Genomic DNA, 26,577 nt, shown 5'->3' with positions numbered 1-26,577 from the left:
ACCCTGGATCTTTGTTCCAGACACTTCTGGTGGCCAGGCATGGCTCAGGAGATCCGCAACTTCGTTAGGGGATGCTCGGTCTGTGCTCGCAACAAGAGTCGACGGCGTCCTCCGGAGGGTCCCCTGAGACCGCTACCGGTTCCTTCCAGTCCATGGTCGCAGTTATCGGTAGACTTTATCACTGATCTACCAGAATCCCAGATGTGCACTACTATCTTAGTGGTGGTCGACCGGTTCTCAAAGATGGCACATTTTGTGGCGTTAAAGAAGCTACCTTCGGCAAAAGAATTTGCCAAGATTTTTGTAACAGAAATAATTCGTCTACATGGGGTTCCCCAAAATATTGTATCTGATTGCGGGGTTCAGTTTGTGTCGCAGTTTTGGCGTGCCTTCTGTAGAAACCTGGGAACGTCGCTTTCCTTCTCGTCAGCATTCCACCCGCAAACTAATGGTCAGACTGAGCGGAAGAACCAAGATTTAGTGCAATATTTACGGTTATTTGCTAGCGAAAAGGCTCATCAGTGGGCAGAATTCCTGCCGTTGGCAGAGTTTGCACTAAACAACCGCCCTTGTTCTTCCACTGGGGTATCTCCATTCTTTTGTGTATACGGTCAGCATCCTCGTTTTCTTACAGCAATACCTACTCCTTCGGTCTGTCCGGCAGCGGATGTCGCCACAAATACGCTTCGGGGAGTATGGGAAGAGGTACAGAAAAACTTGGAAGCAACGGGGACTCGTATGCAGTTGCATAGTGGGAAGAGTCTGTCTGTATCTGAACCGTACAGGGTGGGACAGAAGGTATACCTGTCTTCTAGAAATCTCAAATTGAGGGTCCCATCCTTGAAACTAGCGCCACGTTACGTGGGTCCGTTTGTCATCACACGGGTGGTAAACCCGCTCGCCTACGAACTGGGTTTGCCAACTACATGGAGGGTGCACAGGGTGTTTCATAAGTCTTTATTGAAACCTTTTGTCCCTTCGGTGATGCCCACCTCCGGTTCCCCGCTGCCCACCCTGGTCCGTGATGAAGTTGAATACGAGGTTCAGGAGATCCTGGATTCTCGTCGGTGTCGAGGAACCCTACAATATTTGGTGGCCTGGAAGGGTTTTGGACCAGAGGATCATTCCTGGGTGGCCGCACGTGATGTTCACGCTCCCGTGTTGGTACGGCGGTTCCACCGTCGTTTTCCGGATAAGCCTAGTCGAGTTTCCGGGGGCCCGGAGGTCCCCCGTCAGAGGGGGGGTAATGTTACCATGCAGGGCGGCGCTGGGTCCCGCCCAGTTGTCCGCCTGGGGTTAGCCAGGGCCGAGGCAAGTAGGCAGGGACAGTGGGGTGTGGGAAGTTCAGGGCACCCCATCTGGCGTTTGGGGGGCAGAGTGCCGTAACAAGTTTGGTGTAAACCACATAAGGCAGTTTTCTGTCACAAAAGGCTGGCGTATCGTAGATAGTAAATTTGCCCTATTGCGCCCCCAAAAATGGACAGGCATAAAGCCGCTGGCTAGACACAATATATATATATATATATATATATATAAGTGAACCCAGTCTAATTAACAGCAGAAAGTAATGAATGAAGTGTGTGCAGCAGATAACGGGTACCTGGCAAAGTAGTCCATTTTGTCTACATCAACACCATTTTGCTTGTTGGCCACAATCTCATAAAGAAAGCTTTTCTCTTTTGTCCGTCCTTTATATTTCCACTGCAAAATGAAAAAACTGCTAATTACAAATGGCTTTAGATTGTTTACCTGCATCGTCAAATCAAAAGTGCAGAAACAAAACTGCTCTTTACTGTTGCGAGAAAAAGGAAATGAGGTTTTGAAGTTACCTGAATTTCTACCAATAAAATGTGATCTGATTGTGGTAGACGTAGATGTAGTCTAACACAACTAATAATACACAAACAGTTCTAATGATACACAAACGGTTTCTGTTAGGCCGCTTTCACACGACTGTGAAAATCGTGCGAGATTTGTGCAATGCGATACGCATGAATATGAAACTCATTCTTTTGAATGGGGCCTTATATATGAGTTTTTTTCCTGCACCATGGGATGTCCTATCTTTGTTCATTCCACGCCTCACCCATTGTTTTCAATGGGGCCAGAAAACGCATCACATGGCGATGAAAAATTTCACATTCAAAACAATGGGAACACTTGCTGATCCTCCGGCGTGGCTTTTAGTGTAACTATACTGGAGTGATGAGAGACATTTTTGACACAAACGCCTTGCATCTGTGGGGACATGGCACATGCATGAGTGCGATATCTGGTTGAGTTTCACAGTCTGATATAACGCTTGCCCGTGTGAAATTAGCCTTAAGGAGATGAGATTGGAAGTGTGGGTTTCACAGGTGCTTTGTCCATTAAATAAAGTCACACAGCTTGGTTCCTGACAAATCTGTTTTCACAAGTTGCAGGAGATTAGTTAGTGTGAACTGTACTGCAATACAAACATCTTTCAAAAGACATCTTATAGAGACACCTGAAGCTGAGAAAGGCTAAAGACCTGGGTGTATCTCAATCCATGGTTAGACAAATTATCTGCAAAGAAGAAAATTCCAGACTAACCTACTCTTTCTAAGTCTGACCTCACACAGGTGCCACCATCTGGGTGAGTAAGGCATTCTCAGAGTGGGCTGCGCAGTTGCAAAGAGCTATCCTAGCTGACTGAGCACAGGATCAATTATTAGAACTGGCCCAGCAGATTGATCATGTGGGGAGATATGTCTGCAAGGCATCCCTTTATGTGGCAAGACTCATAGTCTAGGCATCTGCCGCACCCTGTGGTTGAAGGCCTGGGAGGTCAGTGTAGGCTCTAAAAAAGCACTTGTGCACCTCCCCTTGGGGGCTGTAGGCTGGATGAAATTATTTCTGATGCTACAGGAGAGAGTAGTTCCCATTTGCCTCAGTATAGGCCTAGGTTCGTTGGCTCCAAGCGGGGAACAAATTTTATTTTTCATCCCTTTCTCCGCTCCTGCCCTTTCTCCCTCCCAGAAGGGCATCACAAAACCATAGACGAGGTCCCTCCTTCAAACCGGGATCCTCTAGCTTACATGGTAGATGACCTTGTGATTCCGTGGGACGGATTCTGGTTCCCATACGCATTCTCCCTTTCCCTCCTGATCCCATGGCTGCTCAAGAAAATCAGGCTGGAGGGCCTTCTAGTCATCCTCATGGCTCCAGATGGGCCATGCAGAGCAAGGTACGTGGAGCTCATTGACCTCCTAGTCGATGCTCCATGGCGCCTTCCAGTTTAACCTAATCTTCTCTCTCAAGGACCCCTTTGGCACCCCAATTTGTCCACTCTATATTTAACAGCATGGCTGTAAGGGCCGCGGTCTTAAGATCTCATGGCTTTGGTGAGTCGGTCATCCAGACTATGATTAAGGCTAGGAAGCCTTTGTCTTCCAAGGTCTATCATCGGGTATGGAGGAGTTTCTTCCTCTGGTGTGAGCAACGGAAGGTTCACCCTATGTTTCTCCATGCCTCGGGTCCTTTCCTTTTTGAAGAGTGGTCTGGAGTTTGGACTGGGCATTAGTTCCTTAAAAGGAAAGGTGTCGGCCCTCTCAGTGCTTTTTCAGCATCGTCTGGCCTCAAGGTCGGCAGTTTGCAGCTTCTTGCAGGGTGTCGCTCACGCCGTTCCTCCCTATCATTCCCCAGTTCCACCGTGGGATCTACACTTGGTGCTGACGGCATTACAATTACACCCCTTTGAACCACTAAAGTAGGTTCCTATGCAGCTCTTGATGTGCAAGGTTGCCTTCTTAGTGGCCATTACGACCATTCGTAGGGTGTCTGAGTTGGCAGCTCTCTCGGCTAAACTGACATTTACCATCCTCCATCACGATAGGGTGGTATTACGACCTGTTCCATTGTTTCTTCCTAAGGTGATATCAGCCTTCCACCTTAATGAGGAAATAGTCTTCCCCTCTTTTTGCCCTGCCACCTATCATCCGAGGTTACAGTCCCACCACAGGCTAGACCTGATGCGGGATTTTAGGATTTATCTCGTGGGGACAGCCTCATATAGGCATTCCGATTCTTTTTTTTTTTGTGTCATCCCTGAGGGTCCGAAATGCGGGCTTTCCACCTCCAAGATAGCCATCTCCCACATGGTTCATCCGTCTGTCTCCGGGTCACGGCGCATTCAGTTCGGGCAGTGAGGACATTATGGGCTGTACAGAGTGTAAGCTCTCACTCATGACCTGAAGGTTGCAAGTTCAATCCTTGCGTGGTTCAGGTAGCCGGCTTAAGGTTGACCTAGCCCTCCATCCTTCCATGGTCGGTAAAATGAGTACACAGCTGGGTGGGGGTAATAAATTTAAAAAAAAAAAATACTTGAAAGCGCTGCGGAATAAGTTGGCACTATACTAATAACAAGACTTATTTTATTTCTGCCACCCAGGTGTGTAAGGCTACTCCTTGGTCCTCGCACACTTCTTCCAAATTTTATCAGGTCGATACATTAGCATCTGCAGATGCCGCTCTGGGGTGCAGAGTTCTGTAGACTACCATTATAGCATTCAGACACTGGATTGGAGCCGTAGGTGTGATAGCCGCAGGTCTGGAGAATGATCAAGGAAAGCCAAGAGTCGGTAACTGGAGGTCTTGTGTCGCAGAGCAAATGGAGGAGGCCAGTAGCGTTGTCAGGAAGGAAGCCAGAGGTCAGTATCAGTAAATATTTAGTTGCAATAGCAGAGGAGTAGCAGGAGTGAAGCTTGATCAAGGCTGTGGAGCACAATAATCACGTGCTTGTGCAGTGGCAGGGTTAGGCTTTTATAATGAGCCTAATCAGAAGCAAGGCGGGGCCAGGACAGAGAGAGAGAGGAACTGGATTAACATGAACATGGAACAAGGCTAGGTTCAGCAGGGAAAGCTGTCCTGACAGCTGAATAGCTCAGCAAGGAGTGCTGATGTCTGGTGTGTGGGAGGTCCCGGGTTTGAGCCCTGACAGCCATCAGCTGACCACATGAGTCGTCGAGCCCCCACTCTAGATGGGAACTGCTTTAGGACATACCATGGTCTAGAGCTGTGTACCCCAATAGGAAGGATGAGTAAAACTAGACTTTACGGTGAGTACCAAAGTCTAGTTTTTGAATTCACTTCTGGCTTTAATTTAAAGAAATACACAAAATCACTTAAGGTGCTATCACATGTACCATAATATTTTCACAACACGCAATGGAATATTCCGCCATGGAAATCTGCACTGAAATCTGTATGCAGATTTGTTGTGGAAATCCATGACATCCATATCAAAATCCGTATGTTAGAGATGTAGATTTTGGTGCAGGTTTTTACACACAGCAAAAAATATTCCTACATGCTGTGACCAATTCTGCTACACAGGGAGTCATTCTTAGGCTAATTTCACACAAGCGAGTGTGATATCGGGCAGTAAAACGTGGTCCGTTATCGCGCTCGCCAAAGTGCAATTTCCCCGCACATACGAGGTGTTTTTGTGTCAAAAACGCCTCTAATCACTTTAGGGACGTAGGGATCCTCTAGCATGGCTTAAAGCTTTGCCAGAGGATGAATAAGCTTCTGCCATTTCTTCAGCAGGCGGGGGGAGGCACGTGAGTGGTTGTGAGCGGGCGGAGGTACGTGAGAGGTTGCGAGCAGGTGGATACACGTGAGGAGTGTGATCTAGTTGATTATCATTACTTCTGTAAGTAAATTTGTAGATCCTCACTAGCATTTGCTCCATGCTTGACAAAGCCATCCAGTGTGCTGCTTGTGCAATGTATGCGATTCTTGATCACCCTGTTGAAGGTACATACTGTTGCGCAACGTGCTTGCATCTTGCACATTTGAAAGCCCGAATCCTGGATCTAAAGGAGTGACTGGCAACACTGAGATACATTGACAATATGCAAAGGAGTTTGCTGTTCACTGAGAAGGCACTCGCTGGAGTAGAGGCGGGGGCGTATGGTAGTTCGGAAGAACAGGACAAGCAGGCAGCTAGCTGGGTGATAATTAGAAGGAGTAAAGGGAAAGGAACCAGGGAGGCTAGTCCTGAACTGGCACACCCCAACAAGTTTGCAAAGTTGGCAGATGAGGGGAATGCCATTACAGAGCCATCATCGCTGCAGCACGACATGCCCTCTGAACGCCAGGGAGAACACCATTGTAGGCATTTACTATAGGCCACTTGGATAAGCAGAAGAAATTGATGAACGCTTTCTATATCAGATAGCCAAGCTCTCCAAAAAGCATGACATAGTGATTATGGGAGATTTTAACTATCCAGGCATTTGTTGGGAATCTCTCTCAGGTAAAAGTAATGGATCTAACAAATTCTTATCTGCTCTTGCTGACAACTTTATCTTTCAAAAGGTCGAAGAGCAAACAAGGGGATCTGCTATCTTGGACCTAATTCTTACCAACAGGGAGGAGATGCCTGAGGAAGTACGGGTGGCTGGGCCCTTAGGAGGCAGTGATCATGCTATCCTTGAATTTTGGATAAAAAGGGGAGGAAGACCTGAGAAAACTCAGACCTCAAGGTTTGATTTCAGAAAGGCAGATTTTAATGAACTCAAAAATAAGATAGAAAGAATCCAATGGCTGGATATTCTTTAAGGACAGAAATGTCCAAGAAGAATGGGAAGTATTTAAAGAGACCAGGATGGACGAACACAGAACTTGCATACATGTTAAAAACAAAGAAAAATATGTTTATCAAATGGAAAGAGGGAGAAATATCTAAAGAAGAATATAATGTGGTCTGCAGAAACTGTAGGGCAAGTGTCAGAAAAGCTAAAGCTGATAATGAATTGAGGCTTGCAACAGAAGCCAAAAGCAATAAAAAAGGATTTTGGGGGTGTGTCAAACGCAAAAGAAAAGTCAAAGATGCTATTGACAAGTGGCTCCAGAGTTGGTGTAAGAAAGAGCGGTTCGGGTTCCTGGAGAACTGAGCTGTCAGCTACAGGCTTTACAGTAGGGATGAGCCTCATCTCAATGGGGAGAGTGTAACTCTGCTGGGGAGAAGATGACTAGAAAATTGGAGGAGTGTTTAAACTAGGGACTAGGGAGGGGTAGGGCAAAGCATGTAATAGTAAGCACGTGTAAGCAATAGTAGGACGTGAAAGCATGTAATAGTGGTCACTAACGGTTTTAATGTGTATGAGTGCTGAGGCATGTGCTTTTACTATTGTTTTGTCGTTGCCATAGCTTATGCCTGGTTTAGACACAACGATTCTCGCTCAAAAGACATCTTTTGAGCAAGAATCATCGTTGTGTCCATTTACAGGGCAAGGTGATCGCTCAAACAGCACTCAGAGTGGGGTATGCAGGAGACAAGTGGGGCCGCTTGTCTTCTGCATCCAGCTGTTCTCTTCTCGGAGTGCTCAGCTGGTATACAGTTGCTGTTCTTTTTTATGCGTGCAGTCTCCATTACATTAAATTAGACATATAAAATGGAAGCACAGGTTTCAATTACTGATGATGATTTTAACTTACCTTCTTCTTGTTTTCTGTCGATCCAGCTATCATTTCCTTGATAAATGTAGAATGACAAGACCCGTTCAAGCCGTATTTCTTCATTTCCTTACGCAGACCTTCGGATTCAAGATGTTCAAACATTTTTACGGAAGCTTCCTCATGCTGAAAATACATTTGTATTAGTAACAGATTCACATTGATTTGTGTTTCAAAATACAATAGCTATAAACACAATTGTGAAATCAGTTCTAGGTTATAAGGAAATCTTAATATCATTTTTAATAATACAACAGGTTATCAGTAAGGGCCAATGCCCACGGCTGGATTACTGACGCGTTTTACGCAGCGGAAATTCACGGCGTTGTCCCGCAGCTATTAGGTTCTTTTTTTTTTCTATTTTCTATTGACCCTAATAGCTCAATGTTCACACTGTGGAATTCCGCAGTGTGAAAGAAAACGCTGCATGCTCTATTTGCCGAGGGAATACGCACGTCCGTCTTCCATCGTAGTCAATGGAAGCCGGCCATGCCCGTGCGTAATGCGCTGTACTGCGCATGCACGCCGGCCCGCCAGGCGGGACACGTACAGTGGATCCGGAGTGGTGAGTATGGAGGTTTTGGGGGGCGCTGTGGCGGACTCCGCTGTGATATTCCGATGGTGGAGTCCATCATGGCCGTGGGCATGAGGCCTAAAGCTGTATTCCCAGAATTTCAACCTATTACCTATCCACAGGATAGGTGATAAGTGTCTGATTGTTGTTAGTCCAACTGCTGGGTCCCCCAACAATCATAAAGCCAGGTGTCCATTCTTTCCCGAAAGAAATAACATCAAGAGCGCAAATGTACATCCTGTCTCACATTTGAACCCACTCACGTGCAAGTTCCCAAGGTGAAAATCCATTTTGTTTCTGTATTTAGAAGGTTTTTCTGTAATCATCACCTCTCTGTGATTGCAGCACTCTCTCAATAGCTAAGAATTTAAACGCGCACACATCTCCGTGTACTTCATGGAACCGTTTGGAAATGGTAGAGATTCTCATTTTACCAATATTATTATTAGAGATGAGCGAGCACCAAAATGCTCGGGTGCTCGTTACTCGGGACGAAATTTTCGCGATGCTTGAGGGTTCGTTTCGAGTAACGAACCCCATTGAAGTCAATGGGCGACCTGAGCATTTTTGTATATCGCCGATGCTCGCTAAGGTTTCCATTTGTGAAAATCTGGGCTGCATCTCAAGTTCCCAGGTCCCACTATTAAGCCACAATAGCGGCAAGAGTGGGCCCCTCCCCTCCCAACAATTTTTACTTCTGAAAAGCCCTCATTAGCAATGCATACCTTAGCTAAGCACCACACTACCTCCAACAAAGCACAATTACTACCTACATGACACTCCGCTGCCACTTCTCCTGGGTTACATGCTGCCCAACCCCCCCCCCCCCCCCCCGCACGACCCAGTGTCCACAGCGCACACCAAAGTGTCCCTGCACAGCCTTCAGCTGCCCTCATGCCACACCACCCTCATGTCTATTTATAAGTGTGTCTGCCATGAGGAGGAACCGCAGGCACACACTGCAGAGGGGTGGCACGGCTAGGCAGCAACCCTCTTTAAAAGGGGCGGGGCGATAGCCCACAATGCTGTACAGAAGCAATGAGAAATATAATCCTGTGCCACCGCCATCAGGAGCTGCACACGTGGGCATAGCAATGGGGAACCTATGTGCCACACACTATTCATTCTGTCAAGGTGTATGCATGCCCCAGTCAGACCGCGTTTTTTTATAAATAGTCACAGGCAGGTACAACTCCGCAGTGGGAATTCCGTGTGCACCCACAGCATGGGTGGCTCCCTGGAACCCACCGGCTGTACATAAATGTATCCCATTGCAGTGCCCATCACAGCTGAGGTAATGTCATGTTAAATGCAGGTGGGCTTCGGCCCACACTGCATGCCCCAACCTGACCGGGGTTTTTAATTCATAGACACAGGCAGGTACAACTCCCTATTGTGAAGTCCCTGTGGACCGACAGCATGGGTGGGTGCCAGGAAGCCACCGGCGGTACATAAATATATCCCATTGCATTGCCCATCACAGCTGAGGCAATGTCATGTTTAATGCAGGTGGGCTTCGGCCCACACTGCATGCCCCAGTCAGACTGGGGTTCTTTATAAGTAGACACAGGCAGGTACAACTCCCTATTGTGAAGTCCGTGTGGACCGACAGCATGGGAGGGTCCCAGGAAGCCACAGGCAGTACATAAATAAATCCCATTGCATTGCCCAGCACAGCTGAGGTAATGTCATGTTTAATGCAGGTGGGCTTCGGCCCACACTGCATGCCCCAGTCAGACTGGGGTTCTTTAGAAGTGGACACATGCAGTTACAACTCTGTGTGGACCCACAGCATGGGTGGCTCCCTGGAACCCACCGGCGGTACATAAATATATCCCATTGCATTGCCCAGCACAGCTGAGGTAATGTCATGTTTAATGCAGGTGGGCTTCGGCCCACACTGCATGCCCCAGTCAGACTGGGGTTCTTTAGAAGTGGACACATGCAGTTACAACTCCGTGTGGACCGACAGCATGGGTGGCTCCCTGGAACCCACCGACGGTACATAAATATATCCCATTGCAGTGCCCAGCACAGCTGAGGTAATGTTATGTTTAATACAGGTGGGCTTCGGCCCACACTGCATGCCCCAGTCAGACTGGGGTTCTTTAGAAGTGGACACATGCAGTTACAACTCCGTGTGGACCGACAGCATGGGTGGGTGCCAGGAAGCCACCGGCGGTACATAAATATATCCCATTGCAGTGCCCAGCACAGCTGATGTAACGTCAGCTTTAATGCAGGTGGGCAAAAAAATTATTGGATTACACTGTAGGCGAGGGCCCCAAAAAATTGGTGTACCAACAGTACTAATGTATGTCAGAAAAATTGCTCATGCCCAACCAAGAGGGCAGGTGAAACCCATTAATCGCTTTGGTTAATGTGGCTTAATTTGTAACTAGGCCTGGAGGCAGCCCAGTTAAAATAAAAATTGGTTCAGGTGCAAGTTTCAACGCTTTAATGAGCATTGAAACGTATAAAAATTGTTTACAAAAATTATATGACTGAGCCTTGTGGGCCTAAGAAAAATTGCCAGTTCGGCGTGATTACGTCAGGTTTCAGGAGGAGGAGCAGGAGGAGGAGGATGAATATTATACACAGATTGATGAAGCTAAAAGGTCCACGTTTTTGATGGTGATAGAGAAAAATGCTTCCATCCGCGGGTGCAGCCTACGTATTGTTTAGGTATAGCTGCTGTCCGCTGGTGGAGAAGAGAAGTCTGGGGAAATCCAGGCTTTGTTCATCTTGATGAGTGTAAGCCTGTCGGCACTGTCGGTTGACAGGCGGGTACGCTTATCTGTGATGATTCCCCCAGCCGCACTAAACACCCTCTCTGACAAGACGCTAGCCGCAGGACAAGCAAGCACCTCCATGGCATACAGCGCGAGTTCAGGCCACGTGTCCAGCTTCGACACCCAGTAGTTGTAGGGGGCAGAGGCGTCACGGAGGACGGTCGTGCAATCGGCTACGTACTCCCTCACCATCCTTTTACAGTGCTTCCGCCGACTCAGCCTTGACTGGGGAGCGGTGACGCAGTCTTGCTGGGGAGCCAGAAAGCTGTCAAAGGCCTTAGAGAGTGTTCCCCTGCCTGCGCTGTACATGCTGCCTGATCTCCGCGCCTCCCCTGCTACCTGGCCCTCGGAACTGCGCCTTCGGCCACTAGCACTGTCGGATGGGAATTTTACCATCAGTTTGTCCGCCAGGGTCCTGTGGTATAGCATCACTCTCGAACCCCTTTCCTCTTCGGGTATGAGAGTGGAAAGGTTCTCCTTATACCGTGGGTCGAGCACTGTGTACACCCAGTAATCCGTAGTAGCCAGAGTGCGTGTAACGCGAGGGTCACGAGAAAGGCATCCTAACATGAAGTCAGCCATGTGTGCCAGGGTACCTGTACGCAACACATGGCTGTCCTCACTAGGAAGATCACTTTCAGGATCCTCCTCCTCCTCAGGCCATACACGCTGAAAGGATGACAGGCAAGCAGCATGGGTACCCTCAGCAGTGGGCCAAGCTGTCTCTTCCCCCTCCTCCTCATGCTCCTCCTCCTCAACGCGCTGAGATATAGACAGGAGGGTGCTCTGACTATCCAGCGACATACTGTCTTCCCCCGCCTCTGTTTCCGAGCGCAAAGCGTCTGCCTTTATGCTTTGCAGGGAACTTCTCAAGAGGCATAACAGAGGAATGGTGACGCTAATGATTGCAGCATCGCCGCTCACCATCTGGGTAGACTCCTCAAAGTTTCCAAGGACCTGGCAGATGTCTGCCAACCAGGCCCACTCTTCTGTAAAGAATTGAAGAGGCTGACTCCCACTGCGCCGCCCATGTTGGAGTTGGTATTCCACTATAGCTCTACGCTGCTCATAGAGCCTGGCCAACATGTGGAGCGTAGAGTTCCACCGTGTGGGCACGTCGCACAGCAGTCGGTGCACTGGCAGATGAAACCGATGTTGCAGGGTGGCAGCGTCCGTGTGGGACTTGCGGAAATGTGCGCAGAGCCGGCGCACCTTTCCGAGCATGTCTGACAAGCGTGGGTAGCTTTTCAGAAAGCGCTGAACCACCAAATTAAAGACGTGGGCCAGGCATGGCACGTGCGTGAGGCTGCCGAGCTGCAGAGCCGCCACCAGGTTACGGCCGTTGTCACACATGACCATGCCTGGTTGGAGGCTCAGCGGCGCAAGCCAGCGGTCTGTCTGCTCTGTCAGACCCTGCAGCAGTTCATGGGCCGTGTGCCTTTTCTCTCCTAAGCTGAGTAGTTTCAGCACAGCTTGCTGACGCTTGCCCACCGCTGTGCTGCCGTGCCGCGTGACACCGACTGCTGGTGACGTGCTGCTGCTGACACATCTTGATTGCGAAACAGAGTAGGAGGAGAAGGAGGAGGGTGGTTTAGTGGAGGAAGCATACACCCTCGCAGATACCACCACCGAGCTGGGGCCCGCAATTCTGGGGGTGGGTAGGACGTGAGCGGTCCCAGGCTCTGACTCTGTCCCAGCCTCCACTTAATTCACCCAATGTGCCGTCAGGGAGATATAGTGGCCCTGCCGCCTGTGCTTGTCCACGTGTCCGTTGTTAAGTGGACCTTGGCAGTAACCGCGTTGGTGAGGGCGCGTACAATGTTGCGGGAGACGTGGTCGTGCAGGGCTGGGACGGCACATCGGGAAAAGTAGTGGCGACTGGGAACCGAGTAGCGCGGCTGCCGCCATCATACCTTTGAAAGCCTCCGTTTCCACAACCCTATACGGCAGCATCTCCAGGCTGATCAATTTGGGCTATGTGCACGTTTAACGCTTGAGCGTGCGGGTGCGTGGCGGCGTACTTGCGCTTGCGCTCCAACACTTGCGCTAGCGACGGCTGGACGGTGCGCTGAGAGACATTGCTGGATGGGGCCGAGGACAGCGGAGGTGAGGGTGTGGATGCAGGCCAGGAGACGGTAGTGCCTGTGTCCTGAGAGGGGGGTTGGATCTCAGTAGCAGGTTTGGGCACAGGGGGAGAGGCAGCGGTGCAAACCAGAGGCGGTGAACAGCCTTCGTCCCACCTTGTGGGGTGCTTGGCCATCATATGTCTGCGCATGCTGGTGGTGGTGAGGCTGGTGGTGGTGGCTCCCCGGCTGATCTTGGCGCGACAAAGGTTGCACACCACTGTTCGTCGGTCGTCTGCACTCTCAGTGAAAAACTGCCAGACCTTTGAGCACCTCGGCCTCTGCAGGGTGGCATGGCGCGAGGGGGCGCTTTGGGAAACAGTTGGTGGATTATTCGGTCTGGCCCTGCCTCTACCCCTGGCCACCGCACTGCCTCTTCCAACCTGCCCTGCTGCTGTACTTGCCTTCCCCTCTGAAGACCTGTCCTCAGTAGGCGTAGCAAACCAGGTGGGGTCAGTCACCTCATTGTCCTGCTGCTCTTCCTCCGAATCCTCTGTGCGCTCCTCCCTCGGACTTACTCCAATTACTACTACCTGAGTGATAGACAACTGTGTCTCATCGTCATCGTCCTCCTCACCCACTGAAAGCTCTTGAGACAGTTGCCGGAAGTCCCCAGCCTCATCCCCCGGACCCCGGGAACTTTCCAAAGGTTGGGCATCGGTCACGACAAACTCCTCCAGTGGGAGAGGATTCGGAACCATTGCTGCCCATTCTGGGCAGGGGCCCGAGAACAGTTCCTGGGAGTCTGCCTGCTCCTCAGAATGTGCCATTGTAATGGAGTGAGGAGGCTGGGAGGAAGGAGGAGCAGCAGCCAGAGGATTCAGAGTTGCTGCACTGGACGGCGCAGAATTCTGCGTGGTCGATAGATTGCTGGATGCACTTTCTGCCATCCACGACAGGACCTGCTCACACTGCTCATTTTCTAATAAAGGTCTACCGCGTGGACCCATTGTGAGATGAATGTGGAGACGCCAGAAACGTGCCTCTCTCCTAATCCCGCAGCAGTCGGCTGCAATACACCTGGATCAGGAGCTCGGCCTGTGCCCACACCCTGACTTGGGCCTCCGCGTCCTCGCCCGCGTCCACGTCCTCTAGGCCTACCCCTACCCCTCAGCATACTGTATTACCAGTAGTGCAGAAACAGAACGCTGTAATTAAATGTGCCACTTATTGGCCTGTGGTTGGAGGCTGACTTCGCTTACGGAACGCACAGCAGAGGCAGGAAAGAATTTTGCGCAAGCCTGCTGTAACACTTAGCTGGCTGCGTATGAATTAGGACAACTACACCCAGCAGAGACGCAGTACAGTCAGGACGGTCACAGGCAGCCCAAATAGATTTTTTTTTCCCAAATTTTTTTGGAAAAGCCCACTGCCTATATAGACTGGATATGTCTTTCACTGTCCCTGCCTCACCACCACTACTGGCCGTGGACTATGTAAAATTACTGCAGGACGCAATGCTCTGGACGCAATGCTCTGCACGGCCGATATACAAAAAAAAAAATTTGCAACACTGCAAAAAGCAGCCTCAACAGTACTGCACACGGTCACATGTGGCCCTAAGAAGGACCGTTGGGGTTCTTGAAGCCTAAAATCAATCCTAACCCTCTCCCTATAGCAGCTCCGGCATCAGCAGCAGTTTCCCTGATCTCTGTCAGAATGCATCTGTGGCGAGCCGCGGGAGGGGCCGATTTATATACTCGGGTGACACCTGATCTCGCCAGCCACTCACTGCGGGGGGGGGGGGTGGTATAGGGCTTGAACGTCGCAGGGGGAAGTTGTAATGCCTTCCCTGTCTTTCTATTGGCCAGAAAAGCGCGCTAACGTCTCAGAGATGAAAGTGAAAGTAACTCGAACATCGCGTGGTGCTCGCCTCTAGTAACGAGCATCTCGAACACGCTAATACTCGAACGAGTATCAAGCTCGGACGAGTACGTTCGCTCATCTCTAATTATTATCATCATAGAGGTGACTTTTAATTCCAGTTTTGAGAGGGCATGAAGTGCAGCCAACAAACAGGGTATCTCTAAAGTCCCAACTCAATGAATTTATTACTTAGCGACTGACACACGAGAGGCGGTTTTATGATACATAAGAATCCCAGATTTTATCCACATTATATTAATTTAACATGAGCCCCACGGGTGAAGCAACAAACATCGATGCGTTAATCACACTCCCGTCAGACTCTACCTAACATGTCCGGTATCAGTTTCCACGGCTTTCTAAATTCTTACTCATCTTTTCATCAAGGTTATGTGGTTAAGGTGACTCATTGGTTTTGTGCTTGATGTAGTCCCACAAGTAAATAAATCACAGCGAGTTAAGTTGGACGATCACAGGATCCATTGCTCGAGGACCTAGTCATTTCTTCCCACTCTTCCAATTCAGCGTTGAGGTAGGCACGACTTTGAAGGAGTAAGTGAGTGGGTGCATTGTCTTGTTGGTAGACATAATAATCATTCAGTTGCGGCATTGTAGTAACCTAGAGGGTCCTACAGGGTAGTTCAAAGGGTTAATAAGTCCTAGGGACTGCACTATGAGCCCTCAGGGGTCATAGGTGGCACCTTGCCGGAGAAAGACACTGTCTTTCCCTGCATAGCGGGTTAAAGCTAATCTGCCTAACGGCTAAATATCTGATTGACTACTTGCACTTGTTTTTCTGATTAGTGGTGGGGAGGAGTGGCGTGAAGCTCGGGAAAAGGGAGCCGGAGGAAAGGGAAGTGGGTCAGCAAGAGAAAAAAAAAGGGCAGGAAGCAGCCGGGAGGTGAGGAGTTAGGCCACAGTGCAAGAAGGGAAAGGAGCTAGAGAGCGTTGCAGAAGTACTGGAGCAGAGTGCCGTTGACTCGACAGCGCACCAGGCGCAGAGTGTTTTTCGACCCTGCTGGAAGGAACCAGAGCCAGGGCAGACTCGGTGGAGGCTGTACAGAGAGTAGTCAACACAACCGTGAGTGCAATTCATTCCAGAGTAGTCAGAAGTCAGTGGGATCATGGTAAAGCCTGCACTAGTCCCTCTATTCCTTCACAAATGACCAACTAACCCCACAAGCACGTAACTTTGTCTGGCAGCTTTATTCTGCAAGCATAGGAGGCCAGGAAACGTTGTCTGTTATCTCATATGCATGCAAATTTTGTTGAAGCTTCTATTGTTGACTAAGCTGCCAAGTGTGACTGTTGTATTCAATCCGTGTTATTCAGTAAACTGTGTGCCTTTGGTTTTACTGCAATCTACCTGGATTTGCCTTTATATACTGCAAGAACATCATCACTCAAAGGCACTGGCGTCACAACAGACATTACACGATATACTAATCTATATTGACATGAACTCCATTGCAATCCGCCTGCTGCCCAAGTTGCCATTTTAGACAACGTAGCCATCACCACGACCAAACCTTAGTTAGCGCTCCCACTCGAGCTACGTTTGCCAGCTACTGCTCGCTGCACTATTAACCAATTTTCCAACAAGTCCAGATACGAGAGACCGGTTACTGCGGACTCCGCAAAGATGAATGGCCCAAACAGTTTACATAGGGAGACATGGCACAGAAGACCTTCCATTTCGGTGAGTCACGCTCATGCTCAGTCATGGTGTGGGGATTCTTAATTCCCCAAATTCTACAATTGTGCTTATTCACCTTCCCACTAACATGAATAAAACCTGGGGTCCAGGGTATGAAATAAATCAGAAAATGGCCTCTCATGTACGTTGATTGCTAAACCATTTATTTAACCCCTTAATGCTCCATGACTTAGTTACGTCATAGAGGTTTGAGTTTGTATGGAGCAGGATCAGGGGTCGAATCCTCTCCATACAATGTGGGTGTTGGCTGTCTTTGACCTCCAACACCTACCTGCAACAGCTGCGATCAGCATGAACACTGGTCATGGCTGTTAACCCTTTAAAATCTGACAGCTGCATTTAAATGTCCCAATTGGAGATCGCGCTGTGCCTTTCGGTTGCCATGGCAGGGCTGCCATTGCAGATTGCTTATGAACCACAATAAAACGTGCCTAAGGTACATAAAGACCTACATAACCCCCCAGGGAGACCCATAATAGCGGGAATGCAAGCCATCACGCATAGGCTATCCGAATATATTGATCACCAGCTCCAAAAATATGTTATAAATTTACCTTCTCATATACGAGACTCGGGACATCTATTAGAGCTGGTTGACAATATAGAATGGAAATCGTCGTTCATTTGGTGTACGATCGACGTGGAATCGTTATATTCCAACATAGATCATAAAAAGGGAGTTAAGGCGGTTGGATTAATACTTAGTGAGGACCCACTTATGCCAACTCATCAAAGAGAGTTTTTGCAAGAAAGCCTAATATTCATATTAGAAAAAAATATATTTACTTATAATGGTGATTTTTATCGCCAACGGACTGGGACAGCGATGGGAACAAAGTGCGCACCGAGTTTCACCAATCTAGTTATGGGGATATTCGAGAGAGACAGATTTAATGATGTCAGAGTAATATTGTATAAACGATTTATAGACGATCTACTAATTATATGGAATGGAAAAGAAGAAGATCTAAAGAAATATATAGAAGACCTGGCTAAAAACAAATTCCAGTTTAAATTCACATATAATATTAGTGCAAAAAAAGCGATATATCTAGATTTGGAACTAGAGGGTGAAAACAAGAAAATAATTTCTCGGACACATTTTAAGATGGTAGACACTAATAGTTACCTAAGCTATCACAGTTGTCACCAAAAAAATTGGAAAAACAGTATACCATTTGGCCAATACCAGCGGATAAAAAGAAATTGCACCAAAATAAGTGACTGCAAGTCACAGGCAAAAATTCTAGAAAAGCGCTTCTTAGAAAAGGGATACCCCAAAGAACTACTAGATGCAGCTTATGAGAAAGTATTGAACCAAAGAGGAAACCATCGAAGAAAAATGGATCAAGTTAAAATAAATGTGGAAAAATTTTGTACGTCATTTGTAACGAAATTTAGTACACAGTCGAGTATCATCAATCGTATCTTGAAGAAAAACTGGGCCATTTTAATGGAAGATCCTTTCTTGGAAAATAGTCTTCCCAAGGCACCCCCCTGTATATTTAGGAGAAACAAAACTTTGAAAAATCTTAGCGCACCATCGTGTCCCAAAAAAGAAAGGAAGAAAAATAAAGCAATTGAATCCAGGAATCATCAGGGGTGGTAGGGGGAAGGGGGGATTTATAAGTGCAAGGAAAAAAGATGTAAATGCTGTTCTAACATTAATCATGGGGCCAAAAATATAGAACTAACAAACGGGGAAAATATTGTGATTAAACAAAGAATGTCTTGTAACTAGAGATGAACGAACGTACTCGTCCGAGCTTGATACTCGTTCGAGTATTAGCGTGTTCGAGATGCTCGTTACTCGAGACGAGTACCACGCGATGTTCGAGTTACTTTAACTTTCATCTCTGAGACGTTAGCGCGCTTTTCTGGCCAATAGAAAGACAGGGAAGGCATTACAACTTCCCCCTGCGACATTCAAGCCCTATACCACCCCCCTGCAGTGAGTGGCTGGCGAGATCAGGTGTCACCCGAGTATATAAATCGGCCCCTCCCGCGGCTCGCCACAGATGCATTCTGACAGAGATCAGGGAAAGTGCTGCTGGTGCCGGAGCTGCTATAGGGAGAGCGTTAGGAGTTATTTTAGGCTTCAAGAACCCCAACGGTCCTTCTTAGGGCCACATCTGACCGTGTGCAGTACTGTTGAGGCTGCTTTTAGCAGTGTTGCACAATATTTTTTTTTTGTATATCGGGCGTGCAGAGCATTGCGTCCGCAGTCTGCAGTCATTGTACAGAGTATAGGGCCAGTACTGGTGAGGCAGGGAAAGAGATATTCAGGCTATATAGGCAGTGGGCTTTTTCCAAAAAATTGGGGAAAAATACTACAGATAGTCCCCGACTTGGGAACATTCGATTTACGAATTTCGCTAGTTGCGAACAATCTGTTCTGCACAGTATGATGTAATGCTATGGCATTACATCATACTGTGCAGGGACCGGACAGGCTTCTATCAAGCCTGATAGCAGCCTGTCCGGTCAGATCGCGGTTGCTAGGCAGCCGGGGGCCTTCTGAAAGGCCCTAGGGCTGTCTATGCAGAGCGCCTAGCAAGCCGTGCGCTTGATAGGCACTCTGCATAGGCAGCCCTGGGGCCTTTCAGGAGGTCCCCGGCTGCCTAGCAACCACACAGCGTCCCGCGATCTCATCGTGGGACGCTGTACGGGCCCCCTGAACGTCGGGTGCAGGCTGTTTCTTACAGCGGGCACCCGGCGGCAGCAGTTCCGACGAGCCGTGCCGCTCGTCAGAACTGTTAACACTTTAAATACCGCTGTCAGAGCGGTATTTAAAGTGTTAACAGTTCCGACAAGCGGCATGGCTTGTCGGAACTGCTGCCGCTGGGTGCCCGCTGTAAGAACAGCCTGCACCCGACGTTGGATGGAGCGGGATCCACCCGCGATCCCGCTCCATACTACCATTTGTTCGACTTGCGAACAAAACGGACTTGCGAACGGGCTCCCGGAACGGAACCTGTTCGCAAGTCGGGGAGCACATGTATATTTGGGCTGCCTGTGACCGTCTTCAGTTTACTGCGTGTCTGCTGGGGGTAGTAGTCCTAATTAATACGCAGCTAAGCGTTACAGCAGGCTTGCGCAAAATTGTTTCCTGGATCTGCTGTCTCTGTTACATGATCGCCGTCATCCCGCCAGAGGGAAAGAGTATACATAATATTATACGCTGCCTACAGTATCTATCTGCTGGGGGTAGTAGTCCTAATTAATACGCAGCTAAGCATTACAGCAGGCTTGCGCAAAATTGTTTCCTGGATCTGCTGTCTCTGTTACATCAGCACTGTCATCCCGCCAGAGGGAAAGAGTATACATAATATTATACGCTGCCTACAGTATCTATCTGCTGGGGGTAGTAGTCCTAATTAATACGCAGCTAAGCGTTACAGCAGGCTTGCGCAAAATTGTTTCCTGGATCTGCTGTCTCTGTTACATGATCGCCGTCATCCTGCCAGAGGGAAAGAGTATACATAATATTATACGCTGCCTACAGTATCTGTCTGCTGTATCAGCTCAGCATTTAAAAAAAATAGAAGCAAAATACTTAAGGCCTACTACTGGCCTTTGGCCACTTGACTGCTCCTGCGCTGTGAATTCCAGTAGCTCAGTCATACGCACCTACGTCTCACTACAGGCGTGCGCAAAATTGTTTCCTGGCTCTGCTGTGCGTTCCGTAAGGGAAGTCAGCCTCCAACCACAGGCCAATAAGCGGCACATTTAATTACAGCGTTCTGTTTCTGCACTACTGGTAATACAGCATGCTGAGGGGTAGGGGTAGGCCTAGAGGACGTGGACGCGGGCGAGGACGCGGAGGCCCAAGTCAGGGTGTGGGCACAGGCCGAGCTCCTGATCCAGGTGTATCGCAGCCGACTGCTGCGGGATTAGGAGAGAGGCGCGTTTCTGGCGTCCCCACATTCATCTCACAATTAATGGGTCCACGCGGTAGACCTTTATTAGAAAATGAGCAGTGTGAGTAGGTCCTGTCGTGGATGGCAGAAAGTGCATCCAGCAATCTATCGACCACCCAGAATTCTGCGCCGTCCACTGCTGCAACTCTGAAAGGTCTGGCAGTTTTTCACTGAGAGTGCAGACGACCGACGAACAGTGGTGTGCAACCTTTGTCGCGCCAAGATCAGCCGGGGAGCCACCACCACCAGCATGCGCGGACATATAATGTCCAAGCACCCCACAAGGTGGGACGAAGGCTGTTCACCGCCTCTGGTTTGCACCGCTGCCTCTCCCCCTGTGCCCCAACCTGCCACTGAGATCCAACCCCCCTCTCAGGACACAGGCACTACCGTCTCCTGGCCTGCACCCACACCCTCACCTCCGCTGTGCTCGGCCCCATCCACCAATGTCTCTCAGCGCACCGTCCAGCCGTCGCTAGCGCAAGTACGCCGCCACGCACCCGCACGCTCAAGCGTTAAACGTGCACATAGCCAAATTGATCAGCCTGGAGATGCTGCCGTAGAGGGTTGTGGAAACGGAGGCTTTCAAAGGTATGATGGCGGCGGCCCAGCGCTACTCAGTACCCAGTCGCCACTACTTTTCCCGATGTGCCGTCCCAGCCCTGCACCACCACGTCTCCCGCAACATTGTACGCGCCCTCACCAACGTGGTTACTGCCAAGGTCCACTTAACAACTGACACGTGGACAAGCACAGGTGGGCAGGGCCACTATATCTCCCTGACGGCACATTTGGGTGAATTTACTGTAGGCTGGGACAGAGTCAGAGCCTGGGACCGCTCACGTCCTACCCACCCCCAGAATTGCGGGCCCCAGCTCGGTGGTGGTATCTGCGGCGGTGTATGCTTCCTCCACTCAACCACCCTCCTCCTCCTCCTCCTCCTCCTCCTCCTACGCAACCTCTGTCTCGCAATCAAGATGTGTCAGCAGCAGCACGTCGCCAGCAGTCGGTGTCGCGCGTCGTGGCAGCACAGCGGTGGGAAAGCGTCAGCAGGCCGTGCTGAAACTACTCAGCTTAGGAGAGAAGAGGCCCACGGCCCACGAACTGCTGCAGGGTCTGACAGAGCAGACTGACCGCTGGCTTGCGCCGCTGAGCCTCCAACCGGGCATGGTCGTGTGTGACAACGGCCGTAACCTGGTGGCGGCTCTGCAGCTCGGCAGCCTCACGCACGTGCCATGCCTGGCCCACGTCTTTAATTTGGTGGTTCAGCGCTTTCTGAAAAGCTACCCACGCTTATCAGACCTGCTCGGAAAGGTGCGCCGGCTTTGCGCACATTTCCGCAAGTCCCACACGGACGCTGCCACCCTGCGCACCCTGCAACATCGGTTTCATCTGCCAGTGCACCGACTGCTGTGCGACGTGCCCACACGGTGGAACTCTACGCTCCACATGTTGGCCACGCTCTATGAGCAGCGTAGAGCTATTGTGGAATACCAACTCCAACATGGGCGGCGTAGTGGGAGTCAGCCTTCTCAATTCTTTACAGAAGAGTGGGCCTGGTTGGCAGACATCTGCCAGGTCCTTGGAAACTTTGAGCATTTTGGTGCTTGCTCATCTCTACTTGTAACGTTAAAGGTGTTATCTACATGCTGGAATGTCCTTGTGGACTTAGATATGTAGGCAGAACGGTGAACACATTAAGGGAACGACTAAATCAGCACCGCAGTAATATACACAAGCGTTACATGAAACACAGTATATCCCGACATTTCTCCACAATTCATGCCAAGGACTCATCAGGTTTACGCGTAACTCCGATTGAATATATCCAGAACCTCTCCACACAAAAACTTAGAGAGAAGGAGATGTTCTGGATATTTAGGATAAATACACTGATCCCTAAAGGACTCAATGAAATTTTAGAAAAACTGTGAAGTTTTTATATATATTTATATATATATTTTTAGTTTTAGTAAATGTATTTATGTTGATTTAATAATTTTTCGCGTATATATGTATGAATAGGGAGTATTAATTTTAATTTTATTTATTATGATATGACAAGATTTGAATATTTGCATATTTTTAAATGTTATATATCATAATTAGAGATGAGCGAGCACCAAAATGCTCGGGTGCTCGTTACTCGGGACGAAATTTACGCGATGCTCGAGGGTTCGTTTCGAGTAACGAACCCCATTGAAGTCAATGGGCAACCCGAGCATTTTTGTATATCGCCGATGCTCGCTAAGGTTTCCATTTGTGAAAATCGGGGCAATTCAAGAAAGTGATGGGAACGACACAGCAACGGATAGGGCAGGCGAGCGGCTACATGTTGGGCTGCATCTCAAGTTCCCAGGTCCCACTATTAAGCCACAATAGCGGCAAGAGTGCCCCCCCCCCCCAACAAATTTTACTTCTGAAAAGCCCTCAATTGCAATGCATACCTTAGCTAAGCACCACACTACCTCCAACAAAGCACAATCACTGCCTGCATGACACTCCGCTGCCACTTCTCCTGGGTTACATGCTGCCCAACCCCCCCCCCCCCTGCACGACCCAGTGTCCACAGCACACACCAAATTGTCCCTGCGCAGCCTTCAGCTGCACTCATGCCACGCCACACTCATGTCTATTTATAAGTGCATCTGCCATGAGGAGGAACCGCAGGCACACACTGCAGAGGGTTGGCACGGCTAGGCAGCGACCCTCTTTAAAAGGGGCGGGGCGATAGCCCACAATGCTGTACAGAAGCAATGAGAAATATAATCCTGTGCCACCGCCATCAGGAGCTGCACACGTGGGCATAGCAATGGGGAACCTATGTGCCACACACTATTCATTCTGTCAAGGTGTCTGCATGCCCCAGTCAGACTGCGTTTTTTTATAAATAGTCACAGGCAGGTACAACTCCGCAATGGGAATTCCGTGTGCACCCACAGCATGGGTGGCTCCCTGGAACCCACAGGCTGTACATTAATGTATCCCATTGCAGTGCCCATCACAGCTGAGGTAATGTCATGTTTAATGCAAGTGGGCTTTGGCCCACACTGCATGCCCCAGTCAGACTGGGGTTCTTTAGAAGTGGACACATGCAGTTACAACTCCGTGTGGACCCACGGCATGGGTGGCTCCCTGGAACCCACCGGCGGTACATAAATATATCCCACAGCTGTAATGCAGGTGGGCTAAAAATTAATTGGATTACACTTTAGTCGAGGGCCCCCAAAAATTGGTGTACCAACAGTACTAATGTACCTCAGAAAAATTGCCCATGCCCAACCAAGAGGGCAGGTGAAACCCATTACTCGCTTTGGTTAATGTGGCTTAATTGGTAACTAGGCCTGGAGGAAGCCCAGTTAAAATAAAAATTGGTTCAGGTGCAAGTTTCAACGCTTTAATGAGCATTGAAACGTATAAAAATTGTTTACAAAAATTATATGACTGAGCCTTGTGGGCCTAAGAAAAATTGCCCGTTCGGCGTGATTATGTGAGGTTTCAGGAGGAGGAGCAGGAGGAGGAGGAGGATTATTATACACAGATTGATGAAGCAAAAATGTCCCCGTTTTTGATGGTGATAGAGAACGATGCTTCCATCCGCGGGTGCAGCCTACGTATTGCTTAGGTATCGCTGCTGTCCGCTGGTGAAGAAGAGAAGTCTGGGGAAATCCAGGCTTTGTTCATCTTGATGAGTGTAAGCCTGTCGGCACTGTCGGTTGACAGGCGGGTACGCTTATCAGTGATCATTCCCCCAACCGCATTAAACACCCTCTCTGACAAGACGCTAGCCGCAGGACAAGCAAGCACCTCCAGGGCATACAGCGTGAGTTCAGGCCACGTGTCCAGCTTCGACACCCAGTAGTTGTAGGGGGCAGAGGCGTCACCGAGGACGGTCATGCGGCTACGTACTCCCTCACCATCCTTTTACAGTGCTCCCGCCAACTCAGCCTTGACTGGGGAGCGGTGACACAGTCTTGCTGGGGAGCCATAAAGCTGGCAAAGGCCTTGGAGAATGTTCCCCTTCCTGCGCTGTACATGCTGCCTGATCTCTGCGCCTCCCCTGCTACCTGGCCCTCGGAACTGCGCCTTCTGCCACTAGCGCTGTCGGATGGGAAGTTTACCATCAGTTTGTCCACCAGCGCCTTGTGGTATAGCATCATTCTGGAACCCCTTTCCTCTTCGGGAATGAGAGTGGAAAGGTTTTCCTTATACCGTGGGTCGAGCAGTGTGTACACCCAGTAATCCGTAGTGGCCAGAATGCGTGTAACGCGAGGGTCACGAGAAAGGCATCCTAACATGAAGTCAGCCATGTGTGCCAGGGTACCTGTACGCAACACATGGCTGTCCTCACTAGGAAGATCACTTTCAGGATCCTCCTCCTCCTCCTCCTCTGGCCATACACGCTGAAAGGATGACAGGCAAGCAGCATGTGTACCCTCAGCAGTGGGCCAAGCTGTCTCTTCCCCCTCCTCCTCATGCTCCTCCCCCTCCTCAACGCGCTGAGATATAGACATGAGGGTGCTCTGACTATCCAGCGACATACTGTCTTCCCACGCCTCCGTTTCCGAGTGCAAAGCGTCTGCCTTTATGCTTTGCAGGGAACTTCTCAAAAGGCATAGCAGAGGAATGGTGACGCTAATGATTGCAGCATCCCCACTCACCATCTGGGTAGACTCCTCAAAGTTTCCAAGGACCTGGCAGATGTCTGCCAACCAGGCCCACTCTTCTGTAAAGAATTGAGGAGGCTGACTCCCACTACGCCGCCCATGTTGGAGTTGGTATTCCACAATAGCTCTACGCTGCTCATAGAGCCTGGCCAACATGTGGAGCGTAGAGTTCCACCATGTGGGCACGTCGCACAGCAATCGGTGCACTGGCAGATGAAACCGATGTTGCAGGGTGGCAGCGTCCGTCTTGGAGTTGCGGAAATGTGCGCTAACCCGGAGCACCTTTCCGAGCAGGTATGACAAGTGCGGGTAGCTTTTCAGAAAGCACTGAACCACCAAATTAAAGACATGGGCCAGGCATGGCACGTGCGTGAGGCTGCCGAGCTGCAGAGCCTCCACCAGGTTACGGCCGTTGTCACACACGACCATGCCCGGTTGGAGGCTCAGCGGCGCAAGCCAGCGGTCGGTCTGCTCTGTCAGACCCTGCAGCAGTTCGTGGGCCGTGGGCCTCTTCTCTCCTAAGCGGAGTAGTTTCAGCACGGCCTGCTGACGCTTGCCCACCGCTGTGCTGCCGTGCCACGCGACACCGACTGCTGGCGACGTGCTGCTGCTGACACATCTTGATTGCGAGACAGAGGTTGCGTAGGAGGAGGAGGAGGAGGAGGAGGAGGGTGGTTTAGTGGAGGAAGCATACACCGCCGCAGATACCACCACCGAGCTGGGGCCCGCAATTCTGGGGGTGGGTAGGACGTGAGCGGTCCCAGGCTCTGACTCTGTCCCAGCCTCCACTAAATTCACCCAATGTGCCGTCAGGGAGATATAGTGGCCCTGCCCGCCTGGGCTTGTCCACGTGTCTGTTGTTAAGTGGACCTTGGCAGTAACCGCGTTGGTGAGGGCGCGTACAATGTTGCGGGAGACGTGGTCGTGCAGGGCTGGGACGGCACATCGGGAAAAGTAGTGGCGACTGGGAACCGAGTAGCGCGGGGCCGCTGCCGCCATCATACCTTTGAAAGCCTCCGTTTCCACAACCCTATACGGCAGCATCTCCAGGCTGATCAATTTGGCAATGTGCACGTTTACGCTTGAGCGTGCGGGTGCGTGGCGGCGTACTTGCGCTTGCGCTCAAACAGTGGCGCTAGCGACGTCTGGACGCTGCGCTGAGAGACATTGCTGGATGGGGCAGAGGACAGCGGAGGTGAGGGTGTGGATGCAGGAGACGGTAGTGCCTGTGTCCTCAGAGGGGGGTTGGATCTCAGTGGCAGGTTGGGGCACAGGGGGAGAGGCAGTGGTGCAAACCGGAGGCGGTGAACGGCCTTCGTCCCACCTTGTGGGGTGCTTGGCCATCATATGCCTGCGCATGCTGGTGGTGGTGGCTCCCCAGCTGATCTTGGCGCGACAAAGGTTGCACACCACTGTTCATCGGTCGTCAGGCGTCT

The 26,577-nt window shown here is 49.9% G+C and overlaps 1 protein-coding gene across 1 annotated transcript in view; it reads right to left on the bottom strand.

Moving 5' to 3' along the window:
- LOC136587970 (deoxynucleoside triphosphate triphosphohydrolase SAMHD1-like) overlaps positions 1-26,577 on the bottom strand; it is a 75,608-nt gene that overhangs the window by 33,528 nt on the left and 15,503 nt on the right. Inside the window, exons 6-7 of the mRNA XM_066586825.1 lie at positions 7,465-7,608; positions 1,601-1,701 (exon numbers count right to left, since the gene is read on the bottom strand). Coding sequence (XP_066442922.1) covers positions 1,601-1,701; positions 7,465-7,608 — 245 coding nt within the window. The remainder of the gene's footprint in view (positions 1-1,600; positions 1,702-7,464; positions 7,609-26,577) is intronic.

Source organism: Eleutherodactylus coqui, chromosome 13, assembly GCF_035609145.1.
Source record: "Eleutherodactylus coqui strain aEleCoq1 chromosome 13, aEleCoq1.hap1, whole genome shotgun sequence".
Classification (NCBI taxonomy): Eukaryota; Metazoa; Chordata; class Amphibia; order Anura; family Eleutherodactylidae; genus Eleutherodactylus; species Eleutherodactylus coqui.
This window is presented reverse-complemented; position numbering and strand designations above follow the sequence as displayed.